A 22,070-nucleotide genomic window follows, 5' to 3' on the forward strand; every position below is an offset into this window, starting at 1 on the left:
AAGATAACTCCACAGACCTGTGCCGGCCTGATCAGGTCTTATAAAAGACGATTATTAGCTGTAATTGCAAACAAGGGTTATTCCACAAAATATTAAACATAGGGGTTGAATAATAATTGACCCACACTTTTATGTTTAAAATTTAATAAAATTCAACTGAGCAACATAACTTTTTGGTTTGTAAGATTTATGCTTCTGTTCATAAAACCTACTCTCGTTTGCAGTTTGAAGGCTCTAACTTATTTGCATCTTATCAAACCAGCTAAATCTGCAGGGGGTTGAATACTACTCGTAGGCACTGTATATGAAAAAGTTTGGGCACCCCTATTAATCTTAAGCTTAATGTTTTATAAAAATTGGTGTTTTTGCAACAGCTATTTCAGTTTCATATATGTAATAACTGTTGGACACAGTAATGTTTCTGCCTTGAAATGAGGTTTATTGTACTAACAGAAAATGTGCAATCTGCATTCAAACAAAATTTGACAGGTGCATAAGTATGGGCACCCTTATCATTTTCTTGTTTTAAATACTCCTATCTACTTTTAACTGACTTACTAAAGCACTTTTTTGGGTTTTGTAACCTCATTGAGCTTTGAACTTCATAGCCAGGTGTATGCAATCATGAGAAAAGCTACTTAATGTGGCCACTTGCAAGTTGTTCTCCTGTTTGAATCTCCTCTGAAGAGTGGCATCATGGGCTCCTCAAAACAACTGTCAAATGATCTGAAAACAAAGATTATTCAACATAGTTGTTCAGGGGAAGGATACAAAAAGCTGTCTCAGAGATTTAACCAGTCAGTTTCCACTGTGAGGAACATAGTAAGGAAATGGAAGAACACAGGGACAGTTCTTGTTAAGGCCAGAAGTGGCAGGCCAAGAAAAACATCAGAAAGGCAGAGAAGAAGAATGGTGAGATCAGTCAAGGACAATCCTCAGACTACCTCCAGAGAGCTGCAGCATCAACTTGCTGCAGATGGTGTCACTGTGCATCGGTCAACTATACAACGCACTTTGCACAAGGAGAAGCTGTATGGGAGAGTGATGCGAAAGAAGCCGTTTCTGCAAGCATGCCACAAACAGAGTCGGCTGAGGTATGCAAAAGCACATTTGGAGAAGCCAATTTCTTTTTGGAAGAAGGTCCTGTGGACTGATGAAACCAAGATTGAGTTGTTTGGTCATACAAAAAGGAGTTATGCATGGCGGCAAAAAAACACAGCATTCCAAGAAAAACACTTGCTACCCATAGTAAAATTTGGTGGAGGTTCCATCATGCTTTGGGGCTGTGTGGCCAATGCCGGCACCGGGAATCTCGTTAAAGTTGAAGGACGCATGGATTCCACTCAGTATCAGCAGATTCTTGACAATAATGTTTAAGAATCAGTGACAAAGTTGAAGTTACGCAGGGGATGGATCTTTCAGCAAGACAATGATCCAAAACACTGCTCCAAATCTACTCAGGCATTCATGCAGAGGAACAATTACAATGTTCTGGAATGGCCATCCCAGTCCCCAGACTTGAATATCATTGAACATCTGTGGGATCATTTGAAGAGGGCTGTCCATGCTCGGCGACCATCAAACTTAACTGAACTGGAATTGTTTTGCAAAGAGGAATGGTCAAAAATACCTTCATCCAGGATCCAGGAAATCATTAAAAGCTACAGGAAGCGACTAGAGGCTGTTATTTTTGCAAAAGGAGGATCTACTAAATATTAATGTCACTTTTCTGGTGAGGTGCCCATACTTATGCACCTGTCAAATTTTGTTTGAATGCAGATTGCACATTTTCTGTTACTACAATAAACCTCTTTTCAAGGCAGAAACATTACTGTGTCCAACAGTTATTACATATATGAAACTGAAATAGCTGTTGCAAAAACACCAATTTTTATAAAACATTAAGCTTAAGATTAATAGGGATGCCCAAACTTTTTCATATAACTGTATATACAGTGCCTACAAGTAGTATTCAACCCCCTGCAGATTTTGGTGGTTGACACATGCGGAATTAACTTGGCATTGTGACATTTGTACTGTAGATCAGCCTGGAAGTGGGAAATGCACTGCAGCAAATATTGTTTTTTTTTGTTTGTTTGTTTGTTTGTTTGTTTTTTTTAAACGTTAAAAGTTAATTCAGAGTGTCATTTATTATTCAACCCCTCAAACCACAAGAATTCTGTTTGGTCCCCCTAAAGTATTAAGAAGTAGTTCAGGCACCAAGAATAATGAGCTTCACATGTGTGGATTAAAGATCTCTTTTGCCAGCCTTTTCTGACTATTTAAGACCCTCCCCAAACTTGTGAACAGCACTCAGACATGGTCAACATGGGAAAGACAAAGGAGCATTCCAAGGCCATCAGAGACAAGATCGTGGAGGGTCACAAGGCTGGCAAGGGGGTACAAAACCCTTTCCAAGTAGTTGGGCCTACCTGTCTCCACTGTTGGGAGCATCATCCGTAAGTGGAAGGCTTATGGAACTACTGTTAGCCTTCCACGGCCTGGACAGCCTTTGAAAGTGTCCTCCCGTGCCGAAGCCAGGCTTGTCCGAAGAGTCAAGGCTAACCCAAGGACAACAAGGAAGGAGCTCCGGGAAGATCTCATGGCAGTGGGGACATTGGTTTCAGTCAATACCATAAGTAACGTACTCCACCGCAATGGTCTCCATTCCAGACGAGCCCGTAAGGTACCTTTACTTTCAAAGCGTCATGTCAAGGCTCGTCTACAGTTTGCTCATGATCACTTGGAGGACTCTGAGACAGACTGGTTCAAGGTTCTATGGTCTGATGAGACCAAGATCGAGACCTTTGGTGCCAACCACACACGTGACGTTTGGAGACTGGATGGCACTGCATACGACCCCAAGAATACCATCCCTACAGTCAAGCATGGTGGTGGCAGCATCATGCTGTGGGGCTGTTTCTCAGCCAAGGGGCCTGGCCATCTGGTCCGCATCCATGGGAAGATGGATAGCACGGCCTACCTGGAGATTTTGGCCAAGAACCTCCGCTCCTCCATCAAGGATCTTAGGATGGGTCGTAATTTCATCTTCCAACAAGACAACGACCCAAAGCACACAGCCAAGAAAACCAAGGCCTGGTTCAAGAGGGAAAAAGTCAAGGTGTTGGAGTGGCCTAGTCAGTCTCTTGACCTTAACCCAATTGAAAACTTGTGGAAGGAGCTCAAGAATAAAGTCCACATGAGACACCCAAAGAACCTAGATAACTTGGAGAAGATCTGCATGGAGGAATGGGCCAAGATAACTCCACAGACCTGTGCCGGCCTGATCAGGTCTTATAAAAGACGATTATTAGCTGTAATTGCAAACAAGGGTTATTCCACAAAATATTAAACATAGGGGTTGTATAATAATTGACCCACACTTTTAGGTTTAAAATTTATTAAAATTCAACTGAGCAACATAACTTTTTGGTTTGTAAGATTTATGCTTCTGTTCATAAATCCTACTCTCGTTTGCAGTTTGAAGGCTCTAACTTATTTGCATCTTATCAATCCAGCTAAATCTGCAGGGGGTTGAATACTACTTGTAGGCACTGTATATATATTTATTGTGACAAAGTATGAAATGATGCCCTCTTCGACCTACGATATTGCTCCAAACGGCTGCATGTGATGAGTCATCAGCACTTTAGTGAAGACAACCCAAGTGAATACTTATTTGAAACATTGTATATAATTATTTAGGAATGATTTATTGGAAATATTCTATTCAATTCTCATGTACATCTTATATGTTCTTCTTAGAGATGATATACATCTTTTCTATATATATGCCCATGTGCCTTACATCATCGGCAGCATTAATAAGCGTGTCAGGGATTACGTTATCTGTTTGATGACTGCCTGAGTTTCCTGCCATGCACGGGTAAGATGTGTTGTTAGTAGTAGCATGCTTACTACAGCCACTTGGCATGAGACATTGCATTATGCATGCCGCTGGGGTTTTTCTGTGCCTATAAGTAATTTCACCTTTGGATTTTCTATTGCCTGGCAAACTAAGCATCTCCCTGTGCATTGGTTAAGTATTCCCCTTTAAGTAGCATACTATTTATACCATTTGATCCTAAGACACCTGTTGATACATGTTTGTTGAGGTTGTCTATACTTATGGGGAATTATTAATTTTCGAAGACTCCTGTTTGTCAAATTGTTTGTTTGTCTTCTCTATAAATTTTAAACAAACTGGCTAATTTTCCTATTAATAAAAATTTACTATTTAACCATTATACTCCATATTCTCCTGTTTTACCTGGTAACGAGTGGGTAACTATCACTTGGTCGCTCGTTTGGATCTCTGCAGTACAAGCACTTCCCCTTCTTAGGTGGACGATGCTCCTGGCTCTTTTACCATAATCTACTGCAGGAGATATGTAAGAATTCTCTAGCGGAGAAGGAGGCACTGGCATAATAAACTGAAGACAGGTCACATGAAGCCAAACAAGCTGGGTGGTGGAGGTTATGGAAGTCTCTTCTGGTGCAATAGGGGTAGAAACTGGCAGGACTGGAACTTCCAGGGGTATACAAGCCTTGATCCGGCTACGATGGACCACCTTTTCTTGCTGAGTGTCCTCTCTGGCAATTCTGTACGCTTCCACCCCTGGGAACGGGATACTGGTGATGATGTAAGGGCAGGATTCCCACTGGTCATCCAGCTTGTGGGAGCGGTGATTCTTTTTAGCCCAAACTGTGTCTCCAACTTGTGAGGGTTTGGCCTTGGCTCTCGTATTGAAATCATCCTTTGGCCTTTGGCGGACAGCTTTCATTCGGTCTTCAACGATTTTGTTAGCTTCTTGCCGACGTTTTTGGAGGTCTGCAACCCAATCTGTCTGAGGTAGGGGATTAAAATGATCTTCCACTTTACAGTTAGCTGAAGGTCTGCAGGCAGTTTCCCTGAACAGCCAAACATCAACTAATAAATAAGGAATGTAACCAGTGGAGAAGTGGGTGGTATTGTTGTACAGGAAAGTTAACTCTTGGAGCAACTCAGGCCATTCTTTTCTTTCTGGGAATGGAACATTCTTTAACATGTCAATCAAAGTTTTATTCATCTTTTCACATAGGCCATTGCATTAGAGATTCTATGCGGTTGTGTAAAGTTTCTTGCAGCCGTAGAGTGCACACAGTTCTTGGAATAACTCAGACTCAAATGCGGGACCTTGATCTGTCAGAATCTGCTCAGGGTATCCATAAGGCCTCACAAAATGTTTCAAAAATACTGTGGCAGTGGTCCGGACAGTCTGATCTCTGGCTGGCACAGCCACAACAAATTTAGTGTAATGGTCGATAATGGTCAGAGCACAGAGGTATTCAGTAAAGATGGTTTGTAGCTTCACATGATCAAGAGCAACAAGCTCCAAATGATGGTGAGTTACAATGGGATGCAGTAGGGCTCTTTGCTCTATACCTTCTTGGCTACTTAGAGTACATGAGACACATTCTCTGCACCATTTCTCAATCTTATTCAATAGAAGCGTTCTCTGATGGTCATCTCAGTCTTTTGGCAGCCAAAGTGTCCTGATTGGTTGTGATAGGCCTCTACGATGAGGCTGGAATCTTGTCTGGGTACAACTATTTGAAACACTCTCTCGTGAGGGTGGGGTTCACGATGCATCAATCTAACACTCCTTTGTAGAACTGCAGACATATTTTCTGACGCCATAATCGGCAAAGTTCTGGGTCAGATTGTCTATAGCCCATGGGGAGTTTTGGGGGTCTAGATTCTAGCAACTTCCATAGGGTTCTGAAGGTTCTGCTCTCTTTCTTCACTTCAGCCCAATCTCACGGGTCACCATGGATCTGGGGCTAGGTTCTGAAATAGCTTTTTTTTAGACTCTCTGCACATTCTAGGAGTAGAAGGTGGACATTTCTACTTCTTCTCACTCATCTTCGTCATAACGGGTTGTTTCTGTTGTGCGTAACCTGAACATGACATCAGCATTGGCATTCGATCGGCCTTCAGGATAAATTGGTAGCTGGCCAGGTGGGAGGCCCATCTCTGCTAAAGGGCTCCAAGTTTGGCAGTCTGTAAACGGGACAATGGATTGTTGTCGGTGAAAACGATGAAGGGGGTTGCAGCCAAGTAATACTTACATTTTTCGGTGATGGCCCACAATAATGCAAGGAATTCCAACTTAAACGAACTGTAATTCTGATCATTTTTTTCCACTGGCTGGAGGGATGTGATAGAGTAATCTATAACTCTTTCTTTGTCATCTTTGACCTGGGCTAGCACTGCACCTAGTCCCATATGGCTGGACTCTGTATACAGGTGGAAAGGGACATTGTAGTCCGGATAAGCAAGGACCGGAGATTCGGTTAACTTCATTAAGTTCTTGGAAGGACTGTTCTAGTTCTGGAGTCCATTGAATGAAGGGACTTTTGTACATCTTTTGGCGCAGTTGTCCTTTTATGATCTATTGGAAGGGGGCAGCAATCCGAGTAAAGTTCATGATAAATCTCCTGTAGTAGCTGGCAAATCCGAGGAATCTGTGGACTCCTTTAATAGTAGTTGGGATAGGCCAGTCTTCTACCATGGCAATTTTGTCAGGATTCGAATAACTCCTTCTGCACTAACTACGTGCCCTAGGTATTGGGCCTTGGGTTTTAGTAGATGGCACTTGGACAGTTTGACTTTCAGGCCTTGTTTGGCTAGGACTTCAAAGACCTCAACAAGATGTCGGAGATGTTCTTTGTAGGTTTTGGAGTAGATGACTACGTCATCTAAATACAGTAGCACAGTTTCAAAATTCTTGTAACCCAAGCAGTATTCCATGAGTCTCTGGAAGGTTCCTGGAGCATTGCATAGGCCGAAGGGCATGCAATTAAATTCAAACAAGCCCGTGGGTGTAATGAATGCGGTCTTCTCTTGGTCCTGTGGGGCCATTGGTACTTGCCAGTACCCACTGGTGAGATCTACGGTGGAGAAATAGGCTGCTGATTTCATGGCAGTCAATGATTCTTCAATTCTGGGCAGGGGGTATGCATCTTTGTGGGTAATGTTAAGTTTGCGATAATTCCCACAAAAGCGAATACTCCCATCCTTGTTTTTGATGAGAACAATTGGTGCGGCCCAAGGACTGCGATTGTCCTTAATCACATCAGCATCTTTCATTTCTTGTATCATCTTCTTCACTGGCTGGTAGATGGATGGAGGTATAAGCTGGTACTTCTATTTGATTGAAGGATTGGAACCAGTGGAAATGGGGTGTTTGATTGTACCGACCCTTCCAAAGTAAAAGGCAAACTTGTTGAATATACAGTGGGTACAGAAAGTATTAAGACCCCTTTCAATTTTTCACTCTTTGTTTCATTGCAGCCATTTGGTAAATTCTAAAAAGTGCATTTTTTTCTCATTAAAGTACACTCTGCACCCCATCTTGCCTGAAAAAAAAACAGAAATGTAGAATTTTTTGCAAATTTATTAAAAAAGAAAAACTAAAATATCACATGGTCATAAGTATTCAGACCCTTTGCTCAGTATTGAGTAGAAGCACCCTTTTGAGCTAGTACAGCCATGAGTCTTCTTGGGAATGATGCAACAAGTTTTTCACACCTTGATTTGGGGATCCTCTGCCATTCTTCCTTGCAGATCCTCTCCAGTTCCATCAGGTTGGATGGTGAACGTTGGTGGACAGTCATTTTCAGGTCTCTCCAGAGATGCTCAATTGGGTTTAGTTCAGGGCTCTGGCTGGGCCAGTCAAGAATGGTAACAGTTGTTCTGAAGCCACTCCTTTGTTATTTTAGCTGTGTGCTTAAGGTCATTGTCTTGTTGGAAGGTGAACCTTCGGCTAAGTCTGAGGTCCAGAGCGCTCTGGAAGAGGTTTTCATCCAGGATATCTCTGTACTTGGCCGCATTCATGTTTCCTTCAATTGCAACCAGTCATCCTGTCCCTGCAGCTGAAAAACACCCCCATAGCATGATGCTTCCACCACCATGTTTCACTGTTGGGATTGTATTGGGCAGGTGATGAGCAGTGCCTGGTTTTCTCCACACATACCGCTTAGTATTATCACCAAAAAGTTCTATCTTTGTCTCATCAGACCAGAGAATCTTATTTCTCATAGTCTGGGAGTCCTTCATGTGTTTTTGAGCAAACTCTATGCAGGCTTTCATATGTCTTGCACTGAGGAGAGGCTTCTGTTGAGCCACTCTGCCATAAAGGCCTGACTGGTGGAGGGCTGCAGTGATAGTTGACTTTGTGGAACTTTCTCCCATCTCCCTACTTCATCTCTGGAGCTCAGCCACAGTGATCTTGGCGTTCTTCTTTACATCTCTCACCAAGGCTCTTCTCCCATGATTGCTCAGTTTGGCTGGACGGCCAGGTCTAGGAAGACTTCTGGTGGTCCCAAACTTCTTCCATTTAAGGATTATGGAGGCCACTGTGCTCTTAGGTACCTTGAGTAATGCAGAAATTCTTTTGTAACCTTGGCCAGATCTGTGCCTTGCCACAATTCTGTCTCTGAGCTCCTTAGGCAGTTCCTTTGAGCTCATGATTCTCATTTGGTCTGACATGCACTGTGAGCTGTGAGGTCTTCTATAGACAGGTGTGTGCCTTTCCAAATCAAGTCCTATCAGTTTAATTGAACACAGCTGGACTCCAATGAAGGAGTAGAACCATCTCAAGGAAGATCACAAGGAAATGGACAACATGTGACAGGGTTTAAATACTTATGACCATGTGATATTTCAGTTTTTCTTTTTTAATAAATTTGCAAAAATTTCTACATTTCTGGGTTTTTTTCAGTCAAGATGGGGGTTAATGAGAAAAAAAATAAACTTTTTAGAATTTACCAAATGGCTGCAATGAAACAAAGAGTGAAAAATTTAAAGGGGTCTGAATACTTTCTGTACCCACTGTATATTGGTAATCTTTGGCAACTCTAAGCGCTCCATCTTTTTGCGCGAGGGAGGTCTCTTCAGTGCCAATGTGGAGTTCATGTCTACTCACTTTAGCTACAGTAGTATATTTACACAAGGTCACAGCAATTTATGAAATGTACCAGTACTTGACCGTGAGTTACAGTAGCCAAACTTGCAGCTATCATGACTGTATCTTATTTGTGTTCATTTGGTGCGACTAGGACTTCATCCTGACCCTGTAGACCCATCTTGGTTTTGCAACACACCATAGTTTCTGTACGAGGTTTCAGGACTACAGGCGTGGAGTCCATAATTCTGGCAGGGCCAATCTCCCCTCTTGAATTAGTGAATTTCTGATGACTAGCGAGTATGCAAAGCGTTTTCTGAATGGTTCCCACTTTGTGGGGGACACAGCATTAAGCGCTTAAGTCATGCCTTCAGTCAGTTCGTCAAAACAATTTTGTAGTAGGTTCATCCCTAAAACTACAGGAGGTTAATCGTCTTCTACTGTATTGACTACAATAAGGCTTTGGTCAGCTAACTCAGTTCTGCTTAGTATGCAGAAGTTTCTGGAACAAATGCCCCTGGGCAGTCAGCCAATGACTGCAGCTGTAAGAGTCACATGAGAGTGGGAGGAGCTAAATCCTGTGAGGTAGTTAAGAACTGAGGTAGCAGCTGAGGGTCAGACATTTTGTGAGAGGAATAAGAGGAAGCCATTTTATAGAAAAAGGAGATTCCTCCCCCTTACTGCTGGGTCAAAAAAGGGACTAATAAATTAAGAGAAGCTGACAGCCTTTGTATTAGGAAAATTACTATTGCACGTCTAGAGAGAAAATTATCTTGGGGCAGAAGCTCAGCTCTAAGGAAGAAATCTTCTGATTTGATGAAACAAGTGTCCCACAAAGATCTGCCTGTCTGCAGGTATAAGCCAATCTTCAACTGTGAGTGTAAACCTGAACAATTCCCTACTGTTTGTATATAATTATTTGCCCCTTTATCATTAGTAAAGAGACTGTTCTGTTTAAATTCACACGGCTTCTTCATGATTGGGGCTTAGTTGCACAAACTACTACCACCACCATCAGGGTCGGACTGGGCTGGCGGGATACCGGGAATTTTCCCGGTGGGCCCCGCCCCCTGCTGCAGAGGAGAGGGGGAGAAGAGAACAAAAAAAAAATCCTTCGGTTTTAAGGGGCATGGGCCCTTTAAAAGCGCAGGCACAGTGTATGCAGGGACGCGCACACGCGGCGTTCATTACCTGAACCACCGTGGCGCACGTCCCAGTGAAGCAGCTGAAGCTGCGGGTCTCCCTTCGCCGGCCGGCGTATGACGTCATCGTCATGTGCCTGCTGTGAAGGAGGCACGCAACTCAGCCGCCGGAGAAGGAGGACACCGCACGGGAGCGCAGGAAGGTAAGAGTTGTGTGTGTGTGTATGTAATGGTCTGGGCCCCTGGCTGGGCACACAAGGGGGGGGGGCCCAGCTGGACACACAAGGGGGAGCCCATCTGGACACACAAGGGGGGGCCCAGCTGGCCAGACACACAAGGGGGTAGCCTGACTGGACACATAAGGGGGGAGCCGACTGGACACAAAAGGGGGGGTCCTGGATGGACACACAAGGGGGGAACCCTGGCTGGACACACAAGGGGGGACCAGCTGGACACACAAGGGGGTAGCCTGGCTGGACACACAAGGGGGGAGCCAACTGGACACAAAAGGGGGGGTCCTGACTGGACACACAAGGGGGGAACCCTGGATGGACACACAAGGGGGAACCCTGGCTGGACACACAAGGGGGGGCCCAGCTGGACACACAAGGGGGGGAGCTGACCGGACACACAAGGGGGGGCCCTGGCTGTACACACAAGGGGGAACCCTGGCTGGACACACAAGGGGGGGCCCTGGATGGACACACAAGGGGGAACCCTGTCTGGACACACAAGGGGGAACCCTGGCTGGACCCAGGCAAAGGGGGGGGGCAGGATGGGTATATGGGGGGCAGGCTGGACACATGGAGTCCAGGATGGATATATGGGGGGGCAGGCTGGAAACATGGAGGCAAGGATGGATATGTGGGGGGGCAGGCTGGCCACATGGGGGGCTAGGATGGGTATATGGGAGGGGGCAGGCTCGATACATGTGTGCTAGGATAAATATATGGAGGGGTCACACTGGATAAATGGGGGCCAGAAGGGATATATGCAGGGGGGTGTCAGGATGGATATATGCAGGGGAGGGGGGCAGGATGGATATATGGGGGGGAGGGCAGGCTCAATAAACGTGGGCTAGGATAAATATATGGAGAGGCCACCCTGGACATATGGGGGCCAGAAGGGACATATGGGGGTGCCTGGCTGGTCAAGGAACTTAATTACCGTTTGGGGGCCAGATTGAGGAACATACTTTATTAGTTTATGTTGGCCAGTGGGGAACATTATTACTTTAGATTCCAATTATTATTATTACATTATTACTTCTGTAATATAATTTACTTTTTAGGAAATTGTTTGCCATGGGATGGGACAAAAGAGGGCTCCTGTTACTGTGTAGGATGGCACTATGTTGCTTTTTTTCTTCAGCTGGTGTAGTGTAGAAGTCGGGGGGGAAAAGTGGGAATATTCTCTAGAAGAGATCAGTTATTGACGACTGTGTGTTTTTTTCTGCAGAGATGATTCCTGGCTGGAAGAAGTAATGGCTGTCTGTGCCGGATGAAGAAGAAAAGCGAAGATGAAGGACTTCACCTAGAAACGTCACTGGTGAGTCAGTGTATTACATGTACACTTACACTACACACGTGGTCAAAATTGTTGGTACTCCTCGTTTACTGAAAGAAAAACCCACAATGGTCACAGATATAACTTGAATCTGACAAAAGTAATAATAAATTACAAATTTTTGAAAATGAACAAATGAAAGTCAGACATTGCTTTTCTGCTTCCACAGAATTTTAAAAAAAATTAACCTCATGAAATAGGCCTGGACAGAAGTGATAGTTCTCTTCTTAACTTAATATTTTGTTGAAGAACCTTTTGAGGCAATCACTGCAATCAGACGATTCCTGTAACTGTCAATGAGACTTCTGCACCTCTCGACAGCTATTTTGGCCCACTCCTCATGAGCAAACTGCTCCAGTTGACTCGTGTTTGAAGGTTGCCTTTCCAGACAGCATGTTTCAGCTCTTTTCAAAGATGCTCAATAGGATTTAGGTCAGGGCTCATAGAAGCCACTTCAGAATAGTCCAACGGTTTCCTCTTAGCCATTCTTGAGTCATTATCCTGTTGCAAGACCCATGACCTGCGACTGAGACCAAGCTTTCTGACACTGAGCAGCACATTTCTCTCTAGAATCCCTTGATAGTCTTGAGATTTCATTGTACCCTGCACAGATTCAAGACACCTTGTGCCAGATGCAGCAGAGCAGCCCCAGAACATAACAGAGCCTCCTCCATGTTTCACAGTAGGGACAGTGTTCTTTTCATGATATGCTTCCTTTTTCCATCTGTGAACATAGAGCTGATGTGCCTTGCCAGAAACTTCCATTTTTGTCTCATCTGTCCATAGTACATTCTCCCAGAAGCTTTGTGGCTTGTCAACATGTAGTTTGGCAAATTCCAGTCTGGCGCTTTTTTATTATTTTTTTTTTTCAACAACAGTGTTCTCCTTGGTCGTCCCCCATGAAGTCCACTTTGGATCAAACAACGATGGATAGTACGATCTGACACTGATGTTCCTTGAGCTTAAAGTTCACCTTTAATCTCTTTAGAAGCTATCCTGGGTTCTTTTGTTACCATTCATATTATCCCTCTCTTTGATTTGTCATCAATTTTCCTATTTTCCTCCTGCGGCCACGTCCAGAGAGGTTGGCTACAGTCCCATGGATGTTAAATTTCTGAATAATATGTGCACCTGTAGTCACAGGAACATCAAGCAGCTTGGAGATGGTCTTATAACCTTTACCTTTAACATGCTTTTCTATAATTTTCTTTCTAATCTCCTGAGCCAACTCTTTCCTTTGCTTCCTCTGGTCCATGTTGAGTGTGGTACACACCATGTCACCAAACAACACAGTGAGTATCTGTAGCCCTATATACAGGCCCACTGACTGATTACAAGATTGTAGACACCTGTGATGCTAATTAGTGGACACAACTTGATTTAACATGTCCCTTTTGTCACATTATTTTCAGGGGTACCATAATTTCCTTCCAGGCCTATTTCATGAGTTTAATTTTTTTTTTTATTCTGTGGAAACAGAAAAGCAATGTCTGACTTTCATTTGTTCATTTTCATAGATTTTTAATGTATTATTACTTTTGTCAGATTCAAGTTATTTCTGTGACCATTGTGGGTTTTTCTTTCATTAAACGAGGGGTACCAACAATTCTGACCACGTGTGTATATAGTATATACAGAGTTCCTGTGTATGTCACTGGTGATCACTGTATTACGTATACACTATATACAGAGCTTCTGTGTATAATGTCACTGGTGACCACTGTATTACCTATACACTATATACAGAGCTGCTGTTTATAATGTCACTGGTGATCACTGTGTTACCTGTACACTGACACTATATACAGAGCTCCTGTGTATAATGTCGCTGGTGGTAATAACAGTGTTGTTAGTATTGTGGTTTGTATTCATGATCAGTATTGTAGTATTTGGTCACTTTGGGGTGGTAATATGTGGTCTAGTCATGGTGTGGCCATATTTGTTCCTTCTATGTGGTATTATTCGGTCACTATGTGGTGGTAATATGTGATCTAGTCATGGTGTGGCGATATTTGTCCCTTTTGTATGTGGTATTATTGGTGTTGATATAGTGAACTGTGTTGTATATGGCGGTCATTTTGTTCTTGCTGATATTAACTAGGAAAAGATTTTTTTCCATTAGGCCACAGCCCCACCATTAGTATTTGGTTAGTATTTTTTCTCAGGAGTTGCTGCCAAAACAAGGAGTGGGTGATAAATGCAGAATTGGTGACTTGTTTCTATTATACCTTTTCTCTGATTGTTCCTCACCTGGTTTTGGCTCCCACTCCTGAGAAAAAATACTGACTGAATACTGACCAAATACTGATAGTGGGGCCGTGGCCTTAGAGATTAAATACATGGACCAGAGCAGCAGAGATGCACTTACAGGGGTTCTCTGGTGAAAACAAGTAATCACCTCTTCACAGGATCAGTGATAATATTGATTGGTGGGGGCCTGACTGCTGGGACACAATCGGCAGAATGTGGAGCTTTTCTCCCCATTAGACTGGAGCGGCATGTGAGATGCGACCACTGATCCATTCATTCCCTCAGTGGCTGTGAGCGCTGCTCTTTTTTGGAAGCCCCCCAAGAGAATGAATAGAGCAGCGGTCAAACGTCCCAGCTGTCGCTGCATTTTAAATGGGGATAAGTGTCCTGTCAGGGATAAAACTTCCCCATTCTTCCGATAGGTGCATTTTTCAATGTTCAGACCCAAAAGATCAATAAGTGATCACCTATACTGTGGAGCCCAAGGATCGGTGATAACTTGTTTTAACCAAAGAACCCCTTTAATGCAAACTACAATAATTGTACATCCCAGTTAGTGTCGCACAGTAGATGTGCAGGAGCCGCCAGTCAATGCTCCACTATAACAGGGATAGCGGATAACAGATATTTGCATATGGCTGTAGGTGGGCTCCTAGAGTCAGTTCTCCCTGTGGGCCCCAGACACCCCAGTCCGACCCTGACCACCATCATCCTCTACTAAAGAGGTACCTACTGTGAAAACCTTATATTGTGGAACATTGTGGTGTGTAACTTGAGAGGGGAAGAGGCTCATCGTGACAAAAAGCTTGGCCACCATGAGGTACATTATAAAGATGGAACACGCTATACAACCGGTATCCCATGGATATATATATACATACATAGTGGGGAAAATAAGTATTTAATACACTGTCGATCAAAGAATGGAGAGGTCTGTAATCTAAAATTAAAATCCATAAAATCACATTGTATGATTTTTAAATAGTTTAATTGGATTTTATTGCATGAAATAAGTACTTGATCACCTACCAACCAGCAAGAATTCTGGCTCTTACAAACCTGTTAGTTTTTCTTTAAGAAGCCCTCCTAATCTGCACTAATGACCTGTATTAATTGCACCTGTTTGAACTCGTTATCTGTATAAAAGACACCTGTCCATACACTCAATCAATCACACTGCAACCTCTCCACCATGGCCAAGACCAAAGAGCTGTCTAAAGACAGTTTAAGGACAGTAAAGTGCTATGATGAAGATTGCAGACCTTCATGCCTGATATATAGCATATAGATCTCCCAGAATGTTATTGTACCGCCTCAAAGAGTATTATTTTTCTGCCCATTTATTCACACTAAATGAGGTGGGATCCAGCCTAGAGGGTGAGCGCCACACTCTAGGCGGGATCCCACCTCATTACAGGTATGACTATTTTTTGTCACATTTTTGGCCATCACAATTGTTTTGTATGAATCAACGGGGAGTGCAATAATACTCTTTGAGGCGGTGCAACAACATTCTGGGAGATCTATATGCCATATATCACGCATTAGGGTCTGCAATCTTCATCATAGCACTTTACTTAATAAATGATACATGAATTAAGCATTTCCCTTGCCTTCCAGCACATTAATATTCACAGTAAGTCTGTCACTAGTATGACATCATAACCTCTTTCTAGCACTCCCAGAACTTTAGATTCCTATCTGCCCATACTTATTTTGTGGCACTGTTTATCCTAATCAGATTATCCTTAGGCAAGTTATCTTTATAACACCATTAGCTGACTTTGAGTAACTCAGGCATGTTATTCTCATAACATCATTACCTGACTAACATTGCTATTACATGGTGTGGGGTCTTCAGCAATGATTTTATTGTATTGTATTTTGTTACTGTATATAATTTTTTATCTTGTTGTGTGTGCGCTCCTTCTTTTTGCAACCACATACCCACTTGTATTATAAATAAAGGTTTTTTATTCTATCCATCTATGTTCAGACCACTTATTCGGGTTAAGTTATATTGGTTTGGTGTTCTTTCCGATTGGTCTGTTCAATCTTTCCAGCAGACATACATTGTAAATATGGCTACATGCTATCATCATGCAGGTGATAACACTAAGGAATTATAGACATAAATATACGTGTCTGTTATCTGCTTGTCCTCTACCTCATTTGTTTAATAAATATATAGGTCAGGTAAGAAAATACTTTCATTACCCTAGACCACCAAGAAAAAAAAAACCTCTATACTCCATCTTACCATCATGAACGTTGAAAATAACCTCCTCCAGCACTCAAGGCCACCAACGAAGCAGACATTTACATCTCACTAAGCTAGACCACCAGACCTTGTATCAGTAACCCATCCTAGATCCTAGACCCTTGGTTCTCAACCTGCAGTACAAATATCCCAAGGAGTACACATAATGTTTCTAAGGGGTACTAATATTGTCCTTATGCTGTACTCTTGAACTTTTACAAAGGTTTTTAGCAACATTGCTTTAGATCATACATGCCAAACTCTGGCCTGTGGGCCAAATCTGGCCCGCAAGGTGGTTATATTTGACCCGCGACACCAAAACCACCACCCGAATGTGGGGCCCATTATTCTGCGTGGAGGACTATATGAGACCCATTGTACTGTATGGAGGACTATGTGAGGCCCATTATACTGTATGGAGAACTATGTGAGGCCCATTATTCTGTATGGCAAACTATTTGAGGCCCATTATTTTGCATGGAGGACTAGGTGAGGTTCATTATTCTGTATAGAGGACTATGTGGGGCCCATTATACTGTATGGGGGACTATGTGGTGCCCATTATACTGTATGGAGAACTATGTGGGACCTATTATTCTGTATGGAGGACTACGTGGGGCCATTATTTTGTTTGGAGGACTATGTGGGGCTCATTATTCTGTATGGAGAACTATGTGGGACCTATTATTCTGTATGGAGGACTACGTGGGGCCATTATTTAGTATGGAGGACTATGTGGTGCCCATTATACTGTATGGAGAACTATGTGGGACCTATTATTCTGTATGGAGGACTACGTGGGGCCATTATTTTGTATGGAGGACTATGTGGGGCTCATTATTCTGTATGGAGAACTATGTGGGACCTATTATTCTGTATGGAGGACTACGTGGGGCCATTATTTTGTATGGAGGACTACGTGGGGCCATTATTCTGTATGGAGGACTATGTGGTGCCCATTATACTTTATGGAGCACTATGTGAGACCTATTATTCTGTATGGAGGACTATGGAGGGCCCATTATTCTGTATGGAGGACTATGTGAGGCCCATTATACTGCATGGAGGACTATGTGAGGCCTATTATTCTGTATGGAGGACTATGTGGGGCCCATTATTCTGTATGGAAGACTATGTGGGGCCCATTATTCTGTATGGAAGACTATGTGAGGCCCATTATTCTGCATGGAGGACTATGTGGGGCCCATTATACTGTATACTGGTTGGCCCGCGACTTTATCCAAGTTTTTAATTTTGGCCCTCTGTGTGTTTAAGTTTGACATCCTTGCTTTAGATTAACTGAATATCTGAACACAAATTATTATTGAACTAAGCTATACACACAATACAATCTTGAAAAAGTAATTCTTTCTGCAGTAATGTAAACTTAAAAAGTATGTATCCTAAACTATTGGATTCTTTCTATGCAACAGCCACTTCAACAGTAAATTTCCTTTGCAAATGCAGGAATATTTGAAAGTTGAAAGTTGGTTCTGAAGTGCATTTCACTTTACATACTACATTTAAAGGGAGACAGTTGTTCCACATGTCTCTCTTTATTTATTATGACAAAGGACACTTAACACATAGTGCACCCTAAAAACAACAAATGTGAATATATCTGCAAAGGAGCGATGCAGCGCAAAACAGAAAAAAAGCATCAGAATCAGGGGAGCTCAGTGATTTTTACACGGTATTTCACTCAATTTATTTGAGCGCCAAAAAAATGTTGTCCGATATTCTGCCATGTTATTATAGAACAAGAGGAGATGAACAAATCGATAAATAGTTTTTGTTGCAAAGTTTTTTTGCATAATTTGCACTTTAATAATTTAGATCTCTGCTCATTCTTGGTTCAGAGGTCGAGTGGCCGATCTATTAGTGACTGACAGCCTTCCCTGTAGAGCATGCATAAATATAGATAGCTGTCAGTCACTGATAAAGTAGCCTCCTGGATGTCTGAGCCAAGAAAAAAGATCTAAGGCTATGTTCACGTGTCTAGTAGTTATTTCCATGTTGAGATCAGTTTTGGGATGACAAAAACAAACATAAAATATTTAATTACAGGATCATTTATTTGAATGAGGAAGGAAATATCCTAAAGTGTCTTCCGTTTCATTACAATCTACTTTTTTCATTGTAACAAAAAATGGACTCTGCATAACTTTTTTGTATAGCCCAAAAAATTAATAGCAACTGATCTGTTTTTTTTTTATAAATAATAAAGTCTATAGGAAACAGATCATAACAGATGGTCATCTGTTATGTTATCCTTAATAAATCAATTTTTTAAAGAGGTACCATCGCTTTAATTTCTATTCTATAAATCAATAGTACACATGAAAATAAGAACATTTGTAATATATCTTATCAGAGAAATTTGCTTCTTTACCAGCTGGGACTGTTCTTTAATTTTCAAAATTCTCATTTCCAGGTAAAATCTGTATCCAGTGAAGATGCATTTCTACATTGCTGAGATATTAAATAGCAGTTGATACTGATAAGATTCTATGTGGATAGGAGGTGCAGGGAGGGAGGAGCTAGAGGCAGAGCTCCTCCTCCCTCCCTTCTATATAGAATTCTATATAGCTGCCATTTCCTATCTCAGTAATGTAAAAATCAGTCTTCACTGAATACAGATTTTACTTGGAAATGAGAATTTTGAAAAACAGTACTAGCGGGAAAAGGAGCAGATTTCTTTGATAAGATATATTATAGAATCTCTTGTTTTCATGTATACGTACTATTGATTTATTAAATAAAAATTAAAATGATGGTTTCCCTTTAAAGGGAAACTATCAGCAGGTTTTGCTATGTAATATGAGAGCAGCACAATGTAGGTGCTGAGAGCCTGATTCCAGCAATGTGTCACTTACTGAACTGCTGGGTGCAGTTTTTATAGAATCCATGTTTTCTCTGTTGCAGATGTAGTAGTAGCCAGAATGCTGAGCTCTGTTATACCACTCCCACACCACTGAATGGCAGCATCCTGTGTGCATTGTGAGCAAGCTGCCAATCAGTGGAGGGTGCGGTGTTACACAGATTAGCCTGACTAGCCTGCATGTGAGACCTAGTCAGGCAGTGATAATCTGCTAATAAAACACTGATTGGATTGAAACTTCAACACACAACCTAGTAAATGACACATTGCTGTATCAGGCTTTCTTGCTCTACATTATGCTGCTCTCAGATTAAATTGCAAAAACCTGCTGACAGATTCCTTTTAAATACTGTACATGCACATAACACTAGGGGGGTTCAGAAAAACATCTAATAAAAATGAATCTGTTACAAATGGGAAGCAGAATCCAAAGTGTGCTTCAGTTTTTGCTTGGTTTGTAATTGATCCATTTGTTTTATTATTACTGGATTGGTTACAAACGTACAACTGGACATGTGAACAGTGCCTTACTGAATATAAGACAAAAATCTTTTCCTATAAACCTCTATATCAATCTGCTCATCTCCTCCTGCCCTATACAAAGATGCTGACAGATCAGACTGCTTGGTCAATGAGACAGATTCCCTTTGCTCGAAACTATGCACTTTCAGCAGCAAAATCAGCAGCCAGCTTGTCATTTTTCTCAGCTGTTTAGCCATGTTAGTAATAAGAGAAGCCATCTGTTTGCCATAATGTTAGTGAGAATTAGTGAGTGGAACGTGGATCAGCAAATATGGAATAATTTCATTATGGATGTGAATTAACATTACCAACCTACCTACAGATGTGAACCGCTCCACAGCATATGATAACAAATCTAATGGTTTTGTGAAAACAAAAAGTATAAAATAATTTAATGATACAGTAATATAGGGAAAATATATATTCTTGTACCGTGTTAGCCAGTAGATAGAAAAATATTTAGGTTTGAGAGTCCTCAGTGGTTGATACCTTTTAATGGCTAGCTGAAAAGATGGTAACAAATTGCAAGCTTTCGAGACTACTCAGGTCTCTTCATCAGGCTAGTATAACACAAAATCTGAAGAGTCACATATTTATACACAATAAGACACAAAAATAATGCAATAGATAAGACAGGTGATGGAAAGCAGAGTTATGATGGAAGAGATAAACAGTTCTGGCTATAAATATTTTAGCAGTTAATAGATAAGGAGTGTGAAGGTTTTATTGTCCTGTGACTAGGTCCAGTGTCATGATGGCCTCACAAGTCTGAGGAGCACATTCCTTAGTTGATGTTGAATGACATAAATCCATGCGACAAGTTTATTCCTGCTCTGAAAGTGTCAAAGGTCATCATCAGTTTATATTCTGAGATTCTTCTTTCTGTTTGAGATTTGAAGTTACCCTTTAATACCAGTAATTTCATGTCTTTTATGCTGTGATCAGGGGAACAAAAATGCTTGGCTACAGGTAGATCTATTATTTTTTCTTTTATTGTGTGGTGATGATGATTCATTCTTGTCCTAAGTTTTTGCCCTGTCTCCCCTACATAAAGACCCCCCGCTGGACATTTGGTACATATAATTAAGTACACTACGTTAGATGTGATACAGCTGAACGTACCTGGGATCTTGTAGTCCTGATGTGCATTGGGGATCTTTATCTTGTCTGGGGTCGTTATAAACGGACAGGTTTTACATTTTTTCTGGTTGCAAGGAAAGGTACCTGTAGCTGGTGGAGATGACAGGGAGCTTCTGACAATGATGCTTCTTAGATTTGGGGGCTGCCTGAAACACAGAAGTGGGGGGTCTGGAAATATGGATTGTAATCGGGCATCTTTTTGTAGTAAGGGTTGTAGTTTCCATGCAGCTCTCCTTAGCGCCTCCAGATTTGGATTGTAGGTGACTACTAGAGGCACCCGGTTGCTTTCTTGTTTAGTTTTGTAATGTAGGAGATGATTCCTTGATATTCTGGTGGCTCTTGTAATCTGGTTCTCAATTGTTCTTGGATGGTAGCCCTGATTTAAAAAGGTCTTTCTGAGGCCATGAAGGTGTTTGTCTCTATCCATAGGGTTGTAACATATCTGATGGCTTGGCTGTAAACAATAGAGTTTTTTATGTGTTTTGGATGGAAACTGTCCATTTAAGGTATGTAGGACGGCCGATTGGTTTCCGGTACATGGATGTCTCTATTTCATTGTTCTGTAGCTTGATGATGGTGTCCAAAAAGTTAATTTAAGTACAGGAGTAGTTGAGTGTTAGGTTGATGGTGGGATGAAGTCGATTAAAGTGTTCATGGAACGTCTTCAGCTGTTGCTCAGACCCCGTCCAGATGATTAAAATATCGTCAATGAAACGATAGTAGGCCAGAGGCCTGATGGGACATGAGGACAAAAAGTCACTTTCAAGCTTGGCCATGAAAAGATATGCGTACTGTGGAGCCATTTTACTTCCCATCGCTGTACCAGTCTCCTGTAGATATAAGTTGTTATCAAATTCAAAGTAATTGTGGGTGAGGATGAATTCTGTTTGTTTGACCACAAAATAAGCATCAATTCCTGTATTTTCCATGAAGATTTTGCAGGCATTTAATCCATCCTGGTGTGGGATATAAGAGTACAAAGATTCCACATCCATGGTGGCCAGGATGGTTGCTTCTGGTAGAGGACCTATTGCTGCTAGTTTATTCAGTAGGTCTGTCGTGTCCTGAATGTAGCTGGGTGTACTCTTTACCAGTGGTTTAAGAACACACTCTACCCATCCAGAAACTTGCTCAGTGAGGGTGCCCACACATGAAATAATTGGTCTTCCTGGATTTCCAGATTTGTGGATTTTGGGGAGCATATAGAATGTCCCTATTCTTGGACTCTCTGGTATCTAGTAGCCACCTACAATCCAGATCTGGAGGCGCTAAGGAGAGCTGCACGGAAACTACATCCCTTACTACAAAAAGATGCCCGATTACAATCCATATTTCCAGACCCCCCACTTCTGAGTTTTAGG

At 42.0% G+C, this 22,070-nt stretch overlaps 1 protein-coding gene across 4 annotated transcripts in view; it reads right to left on the bottom strand.

Annotated features, from left to right (window-relative positions):
* Positions 1–22,070, bottom strand: part of DOCK11 (dedicator of cytokinesis 11) — a 333,016-nt gene that overhangs the window by 179,922 nt on the left and 131,024 nt on the right. For 2 of the 4 annotated variants that reach the window (XM_073641338.1, XM_073641336.1), the window contains exon 31: positions 19,886–19,924. The exons of the other annotated variants lie outside the window; for them this stretch is intronic. In XM_073641338.1, the coding sequence (XP_073497439.1) occupies positions 19,886–19,924 (39 nt within the window). The remainder of the gene's footprint in view (positions 1–19,885; positions 19,925–22,070) is intronic. 4 annotated transcript variants of the gene reach the window in all.

This window comes from Phyllobates terribilis, unplaced genomic scaffold (assembly GCF_046119375.1).
Source record: "Phyllobates terribilis strain yellow unplaced genomic scaffold, ASM4611937v1 Scaffold_7__3_contigs__length_470593459, whole genome shotgun sequence".
Taxonomy (NCBI): domain Eukaryota; kingdom Metazoa; phylum Chordata; class Amphibia; order Anura; family Dendrobatidae; genus Phyllobates; species Phyllobates terribilis.